Source organism: Puntigrus tetrazona, chromosome 19 (assembly GCF_018831695.1).
Source record: "Puntigrus tetrazona isolate hp1 chromosome 19, ASM1883169v1, whole genome shotgun sequence".
In the NCBI taxonomy this organism is placed as follows: Eukaryota; Metazoa; Chordata; class Actinopteri; order Cypriniformes; family Cyprinidae; genus Puntigrus; species Puntigrus tetrazona.
The window spans coordinates 12,467,850-12,487,373 of record NC_056717.1 but is presented as its reverse complement, the minus strand read 5'-3'; the positions used below and the strand labels follow the sequence as shown (position 1 = coordinate 12,487,373).

Below are 19,524 nucleotides of genomic sequence, written 5' to 3'. Positions count from 1 at the left end.
TGGAGCCCTAAACCCTCACAGGCTTCCAGTGAGTCCACACATTCTGGACGTAATGCTGAACTACAAAGCAAGGGGGGGAAAATGCCATGCATGTGAATAGTTTCACGAAGATGAAAATAATGCTGCATTAACAATTAAATCTACTGAGGTTGGAAAATTTTTGTGGGGAAAAGTAGGGAAACGGAAAATGTGTAGAACCCCTGCAATGCTGAACAGCGCTCTAGCCTTGAAGCGTCAGAATGACTGAGCCTGGAAGGATGCAAGTGTTGCAGACGCCATCTTCTGTCCAGACGCGGCAATTGAGCCTGTCCCAATATACTTAACCAATAATCTACATCAGTGGTTCCCAACCTTTTTTAACTCACAGCCCACACAACCAAACACATATGATCTACATATATGTTGTATTCCTGTATTTAGCCCACACTTTATCTAGGACTTTTAAATACTCAGTGGGACATGTTTGTAGTGTTGAAAAAACGAATCTCTATACAATAGTTATATTAATTTGTATTAATTTGTCTTTTCAGTCGTCCACAATGTAATTCATTGATAAAATGCAGCTGCAAAAAAATATGCAGCATTTTACGTTATAGTGAAGTGATGTGCAGCAAAGTGTGGTGGCCCATACTCAAATACACTGCAAATACACCTGGAGCAGTAGGCGGCCGTATCAGTTGTAGGTTCAGGGTCTTATTCAAGGTTATGGTATTGTAAAGAAGAGAGGATTAGTTACTCCCCGTAGTGACAATTCATGCTGAGACTCAAACCCACTGGACACCTTTGGGTTACAAGTCCAACTCGCTAACCATTAGGCCACAACTGCCCCACACGCTCTATCAAATTGCATGTAATGTGAAGACTCAAATACTGCCGAGTCAGATAGTGCGGATTTGGTGTGCATTGAGGACACTGAGCTTTGCCTTTTATTTGAACTGGGACAGACTTGAACATACACTTCATGTTGTGTGCACACGCTCTCAAATGGCCAAGACCTTAATTGTGGGACATCACTGAGGTGCAGTATGGGATTGGATAAGTGCACTTGTCCCCCTTAATGTCCCCTTTAAAAAAGCCCCACGTAGTGGTATGAGGGCGATTTTGGATTCTGAGATTGGTTGGCACTGGGCTAATAGTATGTTATACTTAGAAGACTTATATTTAGAAGTTTAGTTCAGAGAGAGATATTAATAAAAAAAACAGTTTCCCCCATGATAAACTTTGCTGCTTGGTTAGTAGTGGGGATGTTGGTTAAACATAAAAAAAAGATTGGACACACACACAATGTGTAGCATTTAATGCTATCATTTCTGTGTAAAATACACATGTTTGGATTCTCTAGAAATACAAACATGCCAAGTTGCAGTGACTGCCTTTTTTTATTTGATTCAAAAGTGAGAAAGATTTTGCCATCTGAAAAGCATGTCATCACCATAAACAGAGGAAAATGAACTATATTTAGCAATAGACTCAACGTATTATTTGCTAAGAGACAAAACACCCATTCTTGGCATAAAATAGAAAACCGATTTCATGTTTTGAAAACAAAAATTGAAATTGTCTGCTTGTGAATGAACTAATTAAAAATCAGGCAGACATTCAAAATGGCCATTTAAGTCAAACATCTTTTTCCCAACATTAAAGCACTTAACTCATGGAATAATGTGTTTCGGAACATTGGACATGCTTTATTTTCAGAACTTTTCACAATTTATTTAAACATCTCACATATACAAAATAGGTACAATAAACTTTGTGGTTTGTTTTGAGAGAGAGGCCTCTGCAATCCTTTCAAATGGATGAACTGTGCTGTCAGTATTAACACTGGGGGCGTAAAAAAAGAATGTATTGCCTGAACAAAATTAAACGAAAACAAAAAATCAGAACAAAACTCTGAGAAAACAAAAACAAACAAAACAAAAAGAAAAAACCAGACAAACATCAGGTTTCGGAATATTCCACCTGCTTAAATATGGGGTTATCAGGGGGACCTGTGCAATATTCCTCAGAGACAATACAAAGTAATACAGTAACAGTGGTTTTCTCCACAGCTGCATGTATAGCACCATATAATATCACTGCTTCAAGTATTGGAGCACCTTTGAAACAGGACAGAACTTGAAGCCTTAGTACCAACTAGTGACAACTAGGATGTTGATTAATATTTTCCTTTACACATGAGGTAGTTTAAACCTTACGGAAATTGTGGTTTTAAACTTCCTCTTTGGAAGATATACAAAGACCACAAAGTGATGTATACTTTCATTGTTTTTATTACACTTCTTTTATTTTTACAAAACGATGACATGTCCCATAACATGGTGTTATCCCGTGTCTCTTTGGGCTGCTGTATTAATTTGCATTGCGCAATGCTCCATTCAGTCCATTGGTCCTCTCCGATAGAGCCCAGCTTAAGCAAGTGGATTTGCAGAAAAAAATCAGCATTCAGTATAAAAAAAACACAGACAGAAGGGCAGAGATTTTTCTTTTTTCTTTCTTTCTCTCGTTTAATTTATCATGAGTCTATTTATTTGAAACAGACTGGGCCAATGTCCAAACCAAACTCTTGATCTGCGCCACCAATGTCCAAAGGTGCAATGTCGAGGATGGGAAGGCGAGATGGTTTATTTGTTCTGTATTCAATGACTGTCTTGCTCCACTGGCCAGTGTGTGTCTGCAGGGATGAAACAAAAAGACAAAACATGTTAAGTGACAAACATCTGGTATAGATATGCTAAGGTGTAAACATGTAATTGTGACAGTCTATCTCATGTGCATGTTGATTGTCATCTTTTGTGACTATAAACTCTTAACCTCTTATCTTGTGCTAACTGGATGAAGGTTTTGCCTGTTCAATCAAAATGCAAAAAGAGAACTTACACTGCAGCCATCCTCTAGGACGCTGAAAGTGAAGCGGCTGTTGCCCTCCGCCCTGAGCTCCACATCATTGGAGCCCTGCAGCAACACAGCCTTCTTCAGGTTTCCATTCTCGGCATCCATGTAGGCGATGCTGTTCTTGCAGTGGTAGGTGATGTTCTGGACTGCCTGGTTGGCCAACAAACGCATGAAGGCCAGCTGAGTAGCCATGGACTGTGGGCTCAGGGTCTCATCATTGTAACCGAACTGAAAAAGGTCATAGAAGAAGACAAGTCAGTACAATAATTCATTTTGTCCTTTCTGGCTTCAACTATTTTGAAATTCTTCAACTTACCTCAGTACCACCATTGATGGTCTCGCCGAACCAAACGTGTTTCTTCTCCTGGGAGCTTCTGTACCAGTTTTTGCGTGGGATGCTCTCTGGGTGGGGGTGGATGCAGGTCTGGCCAGTAGAGAAGTCGCAGAAGGCCTTGATGGCATCCATGGTGCAGCCCTGGTTGGGGTCGATCCAGTAGAAACCTACCGGGGAAGAAAACAATACAGATCTTAAGGGAAAGTCAGAGTAGTAGAACTATTGGAAGATGAGTTAGCGCTAATTGAAGATAATAGACCTTAAACTGCTTTGGTCACTCACCGCTGCTCCATTCAGGGTGGCTGAGTCTGATGTCACGGCAAGTACGGGCAGGGTTCTTCTTTGAGCCCTCAGGGGAAAGCAGGTTCTCAATCTGTGTGTTCAAGGACTTGATGGTGGCATCCACCTCATAATCCTTAGCCCTGAGAGAGGCCTGGTCAGCTCTGTACTCATCATAGCCTCCAGATGTGTCATATCCACCACCAGCTGCACCAGCGGGTCCAGGAAGACCAGGAGATCCAGGAGGACCCTAAAGTTAAACACATTCAAGATAAACCACACATTGTATTCGACTGGAGTGTCTTATCTACATTCAATCTCAAGGTAAGATACTTTATTTCTATATTAAATTTTACATGATTTAAACATGATGATTTACATTCTGTTTTCTTTTAATCTGTGTAATTCTCAAATTAGATTTTTTTTGTTTATGCCAAAAATCATTAGGACATTAAGTAAAGATCATGCTCCACGAAGAAGCTTTCAGATGATGTACAAAATTTTTTTTTAAAGATTTCCACTGGTTTTGTGGTCCAAGGTCATAAATGTATGTTTACTTACAGCAGGTCCAACGTGTCCAGGAGGACCACGGTGACCAGGGGGTCCGATAGCACCAGGCATGCCATTAGAACCATCCTTACCAGGAGGGCCATTAGGACCAGCTGCACCCTAAGGACAAAATGCAAACAACCATTATGCATATTTCCACTTATTTATTACAAAATCCTGTGTAGTAAGTCTTAAAAATCCGAAAGTTACTTACTCTTGGACCAGCAGGACCAGCCAAACCAGCAGGACCGCTGTCACCAGAAGGACCCTGTAAGAAAGTGTCATATGTTCTTGTTCTGCAATCTGTTATGCTAAATCATTTGACGAATCTTTATAAGAACTGAATAAACTGCTCAAACTATTTGCACAGGAAAAATATGTTGAAGTTTATTATTAAATTTGCACCACATACGTTGGATCCGGGCATTCCCTGCAGACCAGGATGTCCACGAAGTCCCTTCATGCCTCTTTCTCCTTTGTCTCCAGCAACACCTTTCTCACCACGGGGTCCAGAAGGTCCCTGTTAATCAAAGGAGACACTGACAGTAAGGAAATATCCATAGAAGCCATTGACAGGATTCTTCAGTTAAAATGCCTTTAATAAAAACACTTACAGGTGCACCTCTTGCTCCAGCAGGTCCAACAGGGCCAGCAGATCCAGAAGGTCCCTTAAGGGGGTGTAAATAAGAGAAAGGATTGATTACATGTGTGGTACTCCCTTTAATTTCTATGCATAACCTAGTAGATGCTGTGGCTTAGTTTAGTGACACGTACAGATTCACCACGGTTTCCATGTCTGCCAACAGCGCCTGATGGTCCATTGGGTCCAGGAGCGCCAACAGCTCCAGCGGGTCCAGAGGAACCAGGCTCACCACGGTCTCCCTGGTAGTTGAAATAGTCAGTTCAATTACTTTTTTCATTTATACGTAACACAATACTGGTTTAGTGATGAAAACTGTAGGATTTATTACAAGACTACAATCTTAGGATAAAGTTAGTGATGGTCAAATACAAAGAAATGCTTAGTCAGAAGTTATATAAGGGCTGTATACCTTAAGGCCAGCAGCACCAGGACGGCCAGGAGGTCCATCATTACCAGGGCTTCCCTACAAAACAACACAGAGGCATATGCGAATACTGTATGAAAAAAACCCCTACAAATTGTGTGTCTTAAAATGTACAATGTACAATGACTCGATAACTCACCTCACGTCCAGCCTCTCCCTGAGGACCAGTCATACCTGGCATGCCAATGTTGCCAAGGGGACCACGGGGACCAGGGGCACCAGAAGGACCAACTCTTCCAGACTCACCCTAAAGAACACACAAGTAACGGATTAAGATTTACCTTGTAACAAGTTCATTTTGAGCAGTTTGGACACAATTGGGGGGGTGGGTCAGTGCACTTACAACAGCACCAGGGCCACCAGGAAGACCACGGTCACCTCTGGAGCCAGGAAGACCATTGAATCCCTGAGATCCCAGCTGACCCTGAGGACCAGCAGGTCCAGGTGGTCCCTGATTTTTAAAAAGAAAAAAGTTCATCATGAGACAAGATATATACTAAGTACTTTGCAGTTAACATGGTGTGACGTGTTCAGCTTGTACTTACAGGTACTCCAGCCTCTCCAGGAGATCCCTTCTCACCAGCCAGACCAGATGGTCCAATCAGTCCATTCTCTCCGGGGGGACCAGCAGGGCCAACATCACCACGAGGACCACGTGGGCCATCCTTTCCAGGAGCACCAGTGGGACCAGCAGGTCCAACAATACCCTAATGGGTGGGAAGAAAATCCCACCAATCAGATATTACAATCAGATTACATGTGAGTTATATATAAAGATATATCCTGAAAAGAAGCAAGTGCTAGCATGAAGCATTAGGCTTGGAAAACTTCATTAAAAGTTATCTAATATTACTTACAGATGGGCCAGGAGGTCCAACTCTGCCAGCAGCACCAGGGAAACCAGTCAGACCCTAGAATAGAGCCAGAAATTCATCAGTCACATTGGATTTTTAAAAAAATTAAATAAGCAAAATAAATGAATATATAAATCCATAAAAGCATTCTTACAGGGGGACCGGAGTCACCACGGGCACCAGGTGGGCCAACAGGACCAGAAGGACCCTAAAGATGCACAAGAAATTGAAAAAAGTTCAAAATCACAAAGATACATTGAATGTGTCATCCACTATATACTTGACTGAGGCATGAGGTGAATGTTAAAACTACAATATGTTTCAGTAGAAAATTTTCATTAAAATATGTTTCTTCAACAACAAAGTTTTATTAAATATAATCTCAAACTTACAAGGGGTCCAGAATTGCCAGCAGGACCGGCAGGACCAGCGGGTCCAACATCACCCTTTCCACCAGCAGGTCCTTTCTCACCTCTTGGTCCAGTCTGGCCATCAGCACCCTACAAGACACATTTTGGCCCGTCAGTTTTTAGTGCATATGTGTTTAAAACAGCTGATTCAGAGGTCTAAAAGTGAATGTATCAATCACAAAGAAGGGATATTATGAAGCAGACTTCGGGAGAATTTGCATCAACTTACAGGGGGTCCAGCAAATCCAGAGGGTCCAGCAGGGCCAGACTCACCACGTTCGCCCTAAAATCCAAGTTTTCAAGTTTTGAGAATGAATGCTTGTTTTTGATCTGAATTATTTGTTTGTGTAGTTCTTTTCTTTAATTCCTTAATATCAGACAATCATAAATTATTAAATGATGAAATAGTTATTGTATTAGTATGTAGTAAAGAACTGATTGTAACACTCACAGGAGAACCACGAGGACCAGCAGGTCCAGCAGGGCCGAAAGAGCCAGTTTCACCCTGGAAGAAAACACAGATAGGTTTGATCAGAATGGTCTTTACAGCTATCTGATATAAGTACATTTTTTCAAGTTAATTATTTGTAGCATATCACAATATTCTTTTTGGCTGTAAAAAGTCACAAGAAAGCACTTGTAAATCATTTTGAGATCCCTCAGGACAATTTGGATACATTCACTCTGGAAGCCATAGTACCCCACTCACGATTCATTGCATCCAAAGGAAATGTTTTTGTGTACATAATATATGTGTGTGTACATATAAATACACACAAATGCATGTATATATTTCTGAAAGATATGTTATGTTTATATATTACATATATATATATATATATATATATATATATATATATATATATATATATATATATATATATATATATATATATATATACATATATATATATATACATAATAAATATGTTAAGTACTCATATATATTATGATTAATCATTTGACACTAATTTTAAATCAATGCATTAGCATTTCAGTTGTTTTTACTGTTCAAAGACAACATATTTGGTTCTTGAACATGGGAGGGGCAATGCTTTATATAGTGCAGTTTAATGTTTAGTGATTTAATAATTTTATAAGTAAAGGGTAAAAATCACAGCGCATGTTGTAGAAAATTGCATAAATTCCAACCTATTGTATATACACTTTAGTTTTCATTTTCATTTAATAGTTCTTTTTTTTTTTAATTAAAATGTGCTATGCTTTTTTTTCCTGTTTTATGCTATCATCTAAAAGCACTTTAACAATAAACATATCAATGTTTGATTGTTGTTTATAAATATTTATAAATATTTACTGTAAAAGCACTGAAAAGGAATCCAATCATGTCACGGCTTTGCTTTAACATGACCTTATCTTTTTTTAATAATGGAATATTGTTGAAATTTTTCAGCAGAGGGCAGCAGTGATTCTGACAATTGTCAGCAGGGTTTCTTCTTAAAGCAATGGGCAGAGGAAGCAAATTACGTACCCTTGAGAAGGTAAGAATCTTAATACATTCATTCTGTTAGTGGTGCACAATTAAATGAATGCCAGTGTGGTCTTGTTCTCAATTATTTCAAATCCTCTTAATTTTTATGCTGTTACTTTTGACATTATAACACGTGATTCATCACACAAGATTCATAAGGAGTAAAAAGAAAATCCTTTTGGGCTGGAGCAAATATTTCAATTACTTAGAGTAATAGCTGCAGTTCCTTGCATTGTTCTGACATACAGTAGCAGCTGAGGGAATGTTCTTTACCTTGTCACCATTAGCACCAGCGGGTCCAGGGGGTCCACTAGGTCCAGGAGCACCCTTTAAATTGAGGAAGAAGTACCATAAAATTACGGCTACAAAACATCTGTGTAATTTGGTATGAAAGTAGATAAATGTACTGGGTATACTTACACGGGCACCATCTCTTCCAACATTGCCCTCAAGTCCTCTGTATCCTTGCTCACCCTGTGTATAACAAAAATGTTTTATTAATCTGTAAGAGACATACAGACTCGGCTACTACAGAGTGCCGCGATCATTCCTCCAAACCATACCTTCTCTCCTTTAGGTCCAGGAGTTCCAGCGGTACCACGCTCACCAGGCATACCAGCAGCTCCCTGGTGTCCAGGGGCACCAGCAGCTCCAACTGCACCAGGCTCTCCCTGCAGAATATATTTTGTCAGTTATACTCATAAAAATGATCTTTCTAGATGACATTTGCAGTGATGTGTGTTCATACCTTGTTTCCATCGGGGCCTGGAGTACCAGCAGGTCCACGAGCACCAATAGGTCCCTGAGCGCCAGCAGCACCAGCGGGTCCAGGGTTACCACGCTCTCCCTACACAGTGATAAATGCACAAATTAACCATAAGATAGGCTTGTTTATTGTCATGTGAGGATTAATAAGAATCAGAAATCAAAGAAAGGTAAATCACCTTCACACCAGCAGGTCCTGATACACCTTGATCTCCAGGGATACCCTGTTGAGAAATATTTGTAATGATTTGCATGACATTATGCATCCAGTATTATGCAAGTAAACCAAAAACCGCATAACGTCTGTGCCATAAAAACTTACTCTATCTCCGGGCTTGCCGGCCTCACCAACAGGTCCAGCGGGGCCAGGAAGACCCTGTTAAAGTCAAGCAGGAAACACTAGTTTTTAATATTCAAGCACTACATAAAACAGGAAGAAGTCATACAAGACTAGCATAAATTGATCTTATTCTATTTGCCTATGGCAGTGATTTCCAGCCATGGGAGTACCTAGTGTTTTTACTATTTTGCCTGGATTTCTTCAAAATGCAACTGCACTGTCAATTCTTTTAAAAGACAAATAAGCTTGAGGTGCTTGATTATCCAATTTTCACCCACTGTATTGATTAAAGAAAACTATTTGTTGCCACATTTGATACTTAAACTGTAGTAAGACAGTTGGGAACCCCTTATTACATTTAACTTCACATTTCAAGCTTGAATGAAGACTGTCTTGAAAAAAGGCTTTTGAAAGTATGACACTGACCTGGAAACCAGGAGCACCAGATGCTCCCTGCTCTCCCTTCTCACCTGGAGCACCCTAAATTAGAAGACAACAATCTGTTACCACTGAGAAACAGTGAAAGGTCATGTACTAATCCACACAGACAGTCTTTTTAGAAAATATCAAATGGCCTACTTACAGCAAGTCCGACGGGACCAGCAGGGCCGTTGTTACCATCAGGACCAGGAAGACCCTAAAGAAAAAGAAGTATGCCATCAGAGCAGCTCAATAACTAATAAAACACTTCTTGAGACTGGAAACTGAAGAATGTATCTAAAAGATATTTTTCTCTCTGAAATACTTACTCTCAGTCCAGCGGGACCAGCGGGTCCCTTCTCACCAGGCTTTCCACCCTCACCCTAAAAGAAGGTTCATTGATAAGCTCATCGATACGCTATTATATTTTGAAAAAATGAACGCGCAAAATATAATCAATACTTACAGAAGGTCCCTTAGGACCGGGGAATCCAATATTACCGGGCTGGCCTCTGGGTCCAGTTGGGCCAGGGGGACCAGTGCGGCCATCTTGACCAGATGGACCCTAGAAAGCAAAATATAAAGTGGTGATGAATGTGGACAAAGTACAGTGCTCATGGTTTAGCTTTAGTTTAGGTTTATTTTCCTGGGTAACTCCAACTATGTGTATATTATGAATATAAAAACTGTGTACTCACAACAGGCCCTTCCTTTCCGGGGGGTCCAGAACTTCCGGGGCTACCAGGGAGACCCTGAAAAGATATGAAGTGATGGTTTTGTCAGTACGGTCACATGTTAAGAATGATTGATCTTAATGCATACTTGTAAAGTAGGAGAAATTTCAGATGTGTCTTGCTTTGTGATTTACAGATTTTGTTATAATGGACTTTGCAGATGTTAAATACTAAGAGGCTGATACTCACTCTAGCTCCAAGAAGACCAGGCTCTCCAGCACGACCAGCATCTCCAGGAGGTCCACGGGCTCCAGGGGCACCAGTAGCACCACGGGCACCAGGCATGCCCTAAGATACAAGAATCACAGATCAGTGTCTTATATAAAGCATCAGAGCACTGTATGAATTTGGCAGGAGAACTATCATATATTGTATATGTATTTTAACTAAATCACATTTATTCACATGTCACATTCACATGTCACATTCCATATACACTCCATAGCTTGTTTAAATACAGAACAGATCTTAATATAACTCTTAAATCTCACCATTGGGCCCGATCTGCCAGCCAGACCAGGCAGACCACGAGTACCAGCAGCTCCCTGCAAGAAACATGAATGTTCATAGATTAGCAAAAACAAACAATAAAAGACTTAACCAAATACATATATATTTAATTCAGAAAATTAATTCTTATTCTCTAATTCTCTTTTCAATATTCTGCATTGTATTTTTTCCTTTCAAATCATTGCCCCACTAACCATCTAAAAGTGATTATCATATATTTGTATTGTTTTATTTTTGTTCCTCTAGTCCTCTTATACATCAGGTTTCCATTTTCTTTCTGACGCTTACAAGTAAACCCAAGATGCCCAAATTAAAATGAACAATTTCTTAATAAATCAAACTTACTCTAGGTCCACGCAATCCAGCGGGTCCAGTAGCTCCCTGCTCACCAGTTGCGCCTCTCTTGCCCTCTTCACCAGAAGGACCAGAGGGTCCCTGAGGACCAGAACTACCCTGTACAGGAAAAAGACAAAGGAGGAAGTGAACAAATACATTCAGCCATAACTGTATGCTTTATAAAATTAAGATGGTTGTCAGTGTGTATACTCACAGGCTCTCCCTTGACACCAGCATCTCCCTTCACACCAACGGATCCGGGGTCACCCTGAGCATTGAAAAAGTTCAGAGGTCAGATACATATCTAAAAATTCCCTATTAAAAATGTGAGAATAAAAAAGAACATGCACATAAATAGTCATGCACCAAAATGAAAAATAAAACAAAATATTAAATTATGTTTTGCTTGGAATAATTTAATAAAATAACTTTACTAATATAATTTAAACAGAATAACATACTTTCATTTCATGTAAAATACATTACAATTACAAACACAATTAATGTGTCTCTCACAATTAATGTGTCTAGGCTCAAACTATTATTTAAGATATTGTTGTTAAAACGTATGTAATTATGTTAACATAAAGTTGGCTGATAAATAGTTCCATATCATGACCGTTGTGCAGTTGCATTGTCTCTTTTCTTAAACTCTCTTCAAGTTTAATTGACTTCAAGCTGGTTTTCTGATGTCAAAATTTGTGATAAGGAATCTGTTAAAGTAACAGTTTCTAAAAAACTTCCCAGACTATATTTTCTATCAGACAAAAACCCAAAAATGGCAGCTAAGACAAATCAGATGGTACTCACAGCAAGACCTCTGGGACCAGAGGCTCCAGAAGGTCCCTGGGGGCCAGGGCCGCCTCTAGGGCCAGGGAAACCAGGGGCACCAGCAACTCCAGGGAGGCCCTGTAGAATACACCAAAAAATACATTAAAAAAAAAAACTAACAAAAAACATATGCTTTCACACAAACATAGAATTCATAGAAGTGTTACTTTAAGATAAAGCAGTCAGCTTTCAGTGTTTGCTTTTCAGTAATTTACTTTAAATTGAATTTTGACTCTTTGAGTGTCAAAATAAATGGGAAGAATGTTAATATATTTAAAAAATACAAAATATATCTAAAAATACAGCAAAAGCACATATGACAGGATTTGTTTCACGATCACAAAAAGATAATTATTTATTCAAAATGATTTTAACATTGTTTTGCACACAACATATTTATAATACAGTTATTTAATATTAATAATAGGAAAACTCACAGCTGCTCCCTTAGCTCCATTGATACCATTAGCACCAGGGTTACCCTGTAAAAGTACAAAGAGAGACATGTTAGTTTTTATTTTCAAAAAAATATGATGAATTTATCTGCAACTATTTAAAATGTACTTACGGTGGGTCCGACTGGGCCCACAGCACCGTTCGTGCCTGGCTCTCCTCTTTGTCCCTGAGGTCCAGATGGGCCAGTTGGACCAGCGGGTCCAAGTTCTCCCTGTCAAATATTATAGACACAGTAAATTTCATGTTTCATTTATGATGAATAAAGAAAAGATATTGTATGTGTAGAGCATGAGATCTAATCAGATGATATAAGCAGGCAGTATTGGCTTGTATTATCATGTCTATTAATCCTCTAGCACATTGTTTAATAGAGAGGTGCCTGGCAGACATCAAATTCAGCTGAATTTTTTCAGTTTTTATTCCTCCGTCTGTCACTCATACCTTAGGTCCAGGGGCTCCAGGGAAACCAGGAGGACCAGCTGCTCCCAAAGGACCCTAAGGGGAGAGAAAATGTGTTATGTCTACATTAGGACTATGCTCTAAGGCATGTTTTAAGAGACAGAGAGGTCAAAGGGCAGCTAGTCCACTCACAGCAGGGCCGGCAGGACCAGTGTTGCCATCAGCACCACGAGCACCAGCTGGGCCAGAAGGACCAGCACGGCCTCTCTCACCAGGAAGACCACGACCACCCTGTGCAACAAAAGAAATGAAGTATGTAAAAGAGTTGATGCAAGTATGTATTTAAGGCCATTTAAGCGGATGCAGTCAATTTAGCTGTAGACAGAATTGGGATATACTATGAAGATTTTCAGAAATGAATGTTTAATGTCGTAAATGAATGTTTGACTTACTCTCTGTCCTGGGGTTCCGTTTGATCCAGTAGCACCATTCTCACCCTGTTGAAAAAAGACAAGCATAAGCCTTTAAAATATGACTAGATATATTTGACTTAATTTGTTTAATGCACTATAAAATGTGGTAAGTGTCCTGTATTTTATGAGTAATAATATGAGTAATAATAGTAATGTGTTTTACTTGTATAGCACGTAATGCAGCTTCACAAGTCAGAACATTTATGTAAAGCATGAGCAATATTTATGTAAAGCATCAGCAAGAGCAGTTTCCTTCCATTAAACTGTATCGTTTTATGTATTTTTTTAAAGTGGCAAATGCATTTGTTTTAGGATGTTTAATACCTTAAGACCAGCTGCACCAGGCTCTCCCTTGCGTCCATCAAGACCAGTGTAACCCTGAGGAACAAGAAATCATGGTTACTTATTAGATGTAAGCAATTGAAACAACATATTAAGTCTCATCTTCTATAAAAAATGTTGTTTTAGAGCGTTAATAGCTAAAAGCTAACAATGCCTTCTCACAAGTCCTCAATACTAAGCCCTTACTCTGTGTCCCTTCATGCCAGGAAGTCCAGGAGTTCCGGGGAAACCACGAGCACCCTGTAGAAGAAAGAGCAAAAACAAAGTTCCTTGTAAGAAATATTACTCAGGTAAATACACACATGCTTGATTTAAACAAAAAAATGTTTTTTGATTCCCTTACCTGTGCTCCAGGGGTTCCTCTGTCTCCTGGTTTTCCAGGTCTGCCATTGTTACCCTTTGAGAAGAATAAAAAAAGGATGTCAGGACACAGCGCGTATAAATAGTGCAATGCAAAGTCCAGTTTTAGTATATGGTATCGCTGCACTCACATCTTCACCATTTTTGCCAATAGGTCCAGGAGGTCCACGAGCACCAACAGCTCCCTATATCGAGATGATAGAGAGAGAAATCAACATTAAAGTTGAAAGGTCATTTGCACTGTGTGAAACAATTGTGTTGACCAAATGGTACTTACAGCCTGACCGGGCTCTCCAGGCTCACCAGCATGTCCTTGGAATCCTTGAGGTCCCTATACACACACACACACACACACACACACACACACAAAAAGGCATGAAGGAAAAGGCAAAATGAAAAAGCGAATGAATGAAAAATGAATTTTTAGCACTATAAACACTCAAAACAATATTTAATTAAATTACTGATTATAAAAATGTCAGATTCACTAATTCTAAACATTTTTATTTACAAATGTGATTGAAAAGGTGTCGATACTTCAATCAGTTTGTTAAACAGATACTCACAGGGGCACCGGGAGGTCCAGATGGGCCTCTAGGTCCCATCAATCCCTGTAAAAATAAAAGTAAAAAAGTGTTGTCCAGAGAACTCAATATGATCAGCAGTACATATTTAATCATATTATGCAAATTAATAAATTAAAAGGTCCAGAATTTCATTTGCAAGACACTGCAGAATTAATAGCAACAAATAAATAGTAACAAAATTAGTAGTAAACTGCTCAAGGTTTTCATATACTCCTAATATATATATTTGTGATATTATTAGATACACTGATATTAAAGCTGATATTAAATCACATGAGCTTACCATAGGTCCAGGGCCAGGGTCAGGTCCTTTAGCGCCATCATATTGAGCAGCAAAGTTCTACAGAAGAAATTAAGCAACATATTTAGCATAAAATTAATAAAACATATTGAGCAATAATAATACATTGTTTTAGTTCAGTAATTATTGTATATATTTTTTAATATTAACTATACCATTAAAAACATTCAAGAAGAAATGGAAAGCTTAAGTTATTTTAGCATTTTATTGACACAAACATTCTCTAAATGTGTCTTCTTTTATGCCGTTTATAAGCTTGCATTGAAAATAAATACAGCTCACACTTTTGGAAGCCATTTTGAGGCCAAGGTTCAGGGCAAAGGTTAAAGGTCAAATGTTAAATATGACTGGGTCAAGGGGTAATTGGAGGATCATGAGACTCAAATATAACCTCCCGCAAGCTTTGATTACTGAATCGCTGTGTAATAAACAAGTTTAGTCTCTGGAAAAGAATTTCAGTGTGAAACTTACTCCACCAAGACCAGGGGGGCCAGGGGGGCCGGGAGGCCCAGGAAGTCCAGGTCTGCCGGGTTTTCCATCTGGTCCTTTAGGACCCTTTGGAGAACAAGAACAAATAACAAAATTAAACTAGCTGTTATTGTTCTATTGTTTTAAAATGTAAGATAAATCGGTTGTTTGGATGTGAACTAGCCGCCATGCTAATCTAGTGAAACTGATACCAAAAATATACAGAATAGCTTTTTCCTATCCATGTCATTATAGCGATGGTTAAGTTAATCACCTTATAATAATCTCTTTGGCCTATTTTAAATTTAACTGCAATGCTGAAAAAGCACGGGATAAACTTACCCTCTCACCTCTGGGTCCTTTTGGTCCCCTGGTGCCCTATTTACAGAAAAGTACAACCAGACAACTGTTTCAAAGTCCAACATTATATTAAAACACCTTCATATGAAGACCACTTGTTTTTTTAAATGCATGCTCAGGATTATAGCAAATATATATGTTTTTGTTTCAGGTTTATGTTACATATCCATATGCCATGCTACAGTCATAAACATAAACATCAGAACGAATGCTTATCTTCATATAATTGCATATACAAAAGGGAATAAATACATACACCTGGCATTTGATGTGCAATAGCTCATATCAAAAGCATTTCTTGTATTCTTAAAACTACAAACATGCAAACTGATCACGCAAAACAATCCTAACATGCACATGCATGCACGTTATAATCAGTAAATACTGCTAATGTCATGCCTGGAACTTAATTACATATTATTAAAAGTAGCAATGCACCAGTCATGTAATGCCACTTTCAACCGAGCTACTTTAAGGAGCTCAGAGGCCTAGCTTGCATCACAAGAACAGGACAATGATCCCGTCCCACTGGCCAAAATGTTCCTTTTAAGCACCTTTTGTTGTTAGTGATCAATACCGTTTGTGTGATATTCAGGTGAGCAATTTGATTCAATCCCAAATAGCATTCAGTATTTATGCCAATTTTTAGAATCTATGCTATACACGTCCACTTGAGGGAACTGCTGGGCGAAATCCACCAGGCTGGAGGAATTCGTGCTGCTTGTTGATTTTGTTACTTTGAGTCCACCTCTTCAGCAGGCCATCTAAAAAGATCCATTGTGCCCAGGTTGTTTGGTAGGCAGGATAGGGTGGTCTCCAGTTTCACTGACATTTGCTTGAGCCAATGGTGCTTTCCTCCTTCCCGTCACAGGCAAGAAGGAAAAACCCCAGAAAATCTGATAATCCAAAAGGCTCTGGTATATTTGGGATTGACCAAAGGATCTTCTCACCGAATATCATCATCCATTTGAACATTTGGGACCAGATAAGGTAAATATCTCTATTAATGCAATGGAAATAACTTCATGCGAGTGTACTGACCGCTGTGTGATGAAGATGGGGGTGGAGGAAGAAAACAGAGAGAGGAGAGAGACAGAGGTGATCGATTAGTTATGCACTCTGTATGTTGAAATATGGTAACAGTTCATAAAAAGCGTATAAAAAAAGTCTACTATTTATTATTCTAGGTTATTATTCACTCACTCTAAGCATTTCAGAAGAATCTGAAAAGAAAAATGCTAATGTTTATGCTAAATACAGTACCCTTACAAACAAAAATGAATGTGTTAAAAAGAAAAATATATGCATAAGCATCTATTGTGTGTGTGTGTGTGTGTGTGTGTGTGTGATTCTTTTTTGCATTTGTGTAAAAGTAAGATCAGTAGAATTTTGTGCATTTACATCCATCCCTGCTGTAAAAAAAAATTAAGTCTGGCTAGATTGATATCTTAAATTTGATTTTATGATTGAGCATCTGTAAGAATGGCTACAAAATTGTCATATAGTGCTTCTAATATAAGCTTCTTATTTAAGTACTTAATTTATTCAATTTACTAAAACTCTTTATATTTGTTTGAATGAGTAGATTAAATCTAATTAAAGTGTGAAAATTATAGTATTGTTCTCAAAAACGTTTTTAGGTTGATGAACAAATATGCTATTTTTGGTTTATTTATAGTTTTACGTATATGTGCTGTTGCCTATTACATATAAGCACCGTCCCAGGCTGAATTGATTGTTTTAATGCACCATGTGAGTCACCGGCAGCGGTTGTCAGGTACTACTAACCCTGTCGAGGTTGTCAGTAATTGTTTACATGTTTAGGCCTTCCGGTTGCGATGCCAGGTACAGACTCCCACTCAAACCGAGCAGGTTTCATCCAGGAGGAGCAGCTACGTGTAATGTCACTCATTCTCCACGAGGTGGCGTATTTAACTACTGGGTGATGACCTAGTGCCGCATTAAATGCCAATTTTATGTTTTCTAAAATTAGCAAAAAGAAAAAAAAGTATAATAAAAGAAAGTTTTATCAAAACGGTTTGTTCTAAAACGCATTTATATTCTGAGGAGCATAAATCCGATTGGCTAAGATCTAATTTAAGTATGGCTTATGATAGGCCATGATTTTATTTTATTTTTTTTATTTTTTTACATTTAGGTATTGTTTTTAGTATTTTTTTTATTATTTACACCGAAAACTGTTAATTTAAATTAGATTGTTAACATTTTATAGGATGTTGCTTAAAAATGATGTTACAGACTTTAGCCAGCAGGGGGCAGATTTTACAGACCCCCATAATTAAAAAAACACTCCTGGAGTCTGGGACAATGATGAGGTACAGCCCTAACCTAGACAATCTTTAAAAAAAAAAATACATTTAACCCGCTGTCCGTAATTCGTCTATATTTTTGCACTTTTTTCCTAATTATTTTTCAAAATAACTACGCCGTATTGTTTCCGTTTCTCAGTCGCGACCGATGAAAATATCCAAGATCGCGAGGAATCCATTAAAAAGATCCGCTGGATTTTTAAAGTGGCAAGCCAAAAGGAAACGCCTCAATTCTTCAGACGTGGTTCTAGCTTTCCTTGAGGTAATTTCCCAGCAAGGTTCAACCAAGCAAGCGCGGCAAATCCAGTAGAAGAAAGAAAAAGCCTTAAGATCCTTGGTTAGACAAAAAAGCATATTTCAAACTTACATTGACATGATGCTAGGTACGAAGTCACTGCGAGCAGCAACAGAATCCGGGTATCCACAAAGCTGAGCATGTCTACACCGACATGCAGACTCCTTGTGCTGCAGTGCCCTGGTTTAACTACTTCAAGCAGGCATACAGTTGTGGTATAAACTCCAAACTTAGCAGGAACCTGCTGCCGTGATGCTAGAATAATAAAGACCAACCAGCTCTATTTATATGGCAGGAGGTTCCCTTGACTGCGTGTCCAGAGTGCGCCCCCAAACCAATGGGAGAGAGAGACTCTGTGTGACTCTCATCCTAGCACTGCCCTCATCCCTGCCTCTCTCCTCTCTCTCTCTCTCTCTCTTTTCTCAGACTTTGGCAATGCTCTGACAATGATGACGAGTACAACGTTTTAATTAGATCCATTCTTTTGAGGACGTGGACGTGGTCGAGCTTTATAAGAGAAAAGCTTACCGTTTTTCTCAGGCTATTCAATGGCGCGCGCGTAGCTCACGGGTCCGAGCGCGCCCGGCGGACGCTCATGGCACGCTTTGCGCATCTGGCGCGTCTTCTTCGCAACGCGCTCCTGACCCCGGATTCGCGAGAGATACATCTAACCGAGGGAAGCTCGCTGTGTGCAGGCGTGATAAGTTTCAAAGTTCAATTTGAAGTGTTAAAATACCAAAATATCGCCAATACGCGCACGGAACTGTGGCATATTTTTGTCTTTTACTGTGCATTAAACGTACCTGCTTTGCCATGCAGACAACGCACTCAAATCCTCACTGTCATAGCGTGCAATTCATTCTGACTTTGTCCAAGTAAAGCTCTTCTAAACCATACGCTGTTATGTGGATCACCAACCTTTCCCTTGGATCTGTTATGTTATTTAGATTTGCATTCAATGGAATTCGGCCAAAAATTATTCTTCTTCAGTGATGAACGCTTCTAAGTCATGATCATTTTCAAAAATTGAAAATAATAATTATAGGACAATAACACATACAAAAGACTGAGTGTAAAAATGTTACATCGTATGACATTTGGGATTGATTTCTGGTTTACTTATTATTTATAAAGAAAATTAACATTGGAGCAATTTGTTCAAAATATTGCAAATAATAAAAAAAACAAGTCAGTGTGAAAAAGTCAGTGTGGCATTACTGACATGCAGGAAGCCATTTTGTTGTCATGTGACAGTGACGACCCCTTTAGACCCCCACGACTTAAAACTGACTTTAAAGTATCACATTTTTGTTATTTTTATGAGTCAGGTTTTGTCT

General features: G+C 38.9%; 1 protein-coding gene across 1 annotated transcript; it reads right to left on the bottom strand.

Annotated features, from left to right (window-relative positions):
- Window positions 1-1,660: 1,660 nt before the first annotated feature.
- On the bottom strand, window positions 1,661-18,458 carry col1a2 (collagen, type I, alpha 2). Its single transcript, XM_043217853.1, has 50 exons — window positions 18,260-18,458; window positions 16,604-16,605; window positions 15,545-15,580; window positions 15,206-15,289; window positions 14,717-14,773; window positions 14,413-14,457; window positions 14,124-14,177; window positions 13,978-14,031; window positions 13,830-13,883; window positions 13,673-13,726; window positions 13,469-13,522; window positions 13,124-13,168; window positions 12,864-12,962; window positions 12,714-12,767; window positions 12,385-12,483; window positions 12,254-12,298; window positions 11,796-11,894; window positions 11,200-11,253; window positions 10,995-11,102; window positions 10,631-10,684; window positions 10,329-10,427; window positions 10,104-10,157; window positions 9,872-9,970; window positions 9,735-9,788; window positions 9,569-9,622; window positions 9,412-9,465; window positions 8,968-9,021; window positions 8,825-8,869; window positions 8,629-8,727; window positions 8,444-8,551; window positions 8,301-8,354; window positions 8,154-8,207; window positions 6,840-6,893; window positions 6,618-6,671; window positions 6,371-6,478; window positions 6,133-6,186; window positions 5,982-6,035; window positions 5,670-5,831; window positions 5,468-5,575; window positions 5,264-5,371; window positions 5,110-5,163; window positions 4,832-4,939; window positions 4,672-4,725; window positions 4,470-4,577; window positions 4,272-4,325; window positions 4,070-4,177; window positions 3,512-3,758; window positions 3,212-3,396; window positions 2,881-3,123; window positions 1,661-2,674 (listed from the first exon to the last, which is right to left on the bottom strand). The coding sequence occupies exons 1-50, from the start codon at window positions 18,327-18,329 to the stop codon at window positions 2,528-2,530; spliced, it is 4,059 nt and encodes a 1,352-aa protein (XP_043073788.1). The 5' UTR covers window positions 18,330-18,458; the 3' UTR covers window positions 1,661-2,527.
- Between the last annotated feature and the right edge of the window lie 1,066 nt (window positions 18,459-19,524).

Bases quoted from the DNA above. Each gene is read 5' to 3' on its own strand.
- col1a2 (XM_043217853.1), bottom strand. From the start codon at position 18,329: ATGCTCAGCTTTGTGGATACCCGGATTCTGTTGCTGCTCGCAGTGACT. The intron at 4,578-4,671 runs GTAAGTGTTTTT...TTTGATTAACAG, and splicing joins CTGGAGCAAGAGGTGCACCT to GGACCTTCTGGACCCCGTGG. The intron at 2,675-2,880 runs GTAAGTTCTCTT...TCATCCCTGCAG, and splicing joins TCCTAGAGGATGGCTGCAGT to ACACACACTGGCCAGTGGAG.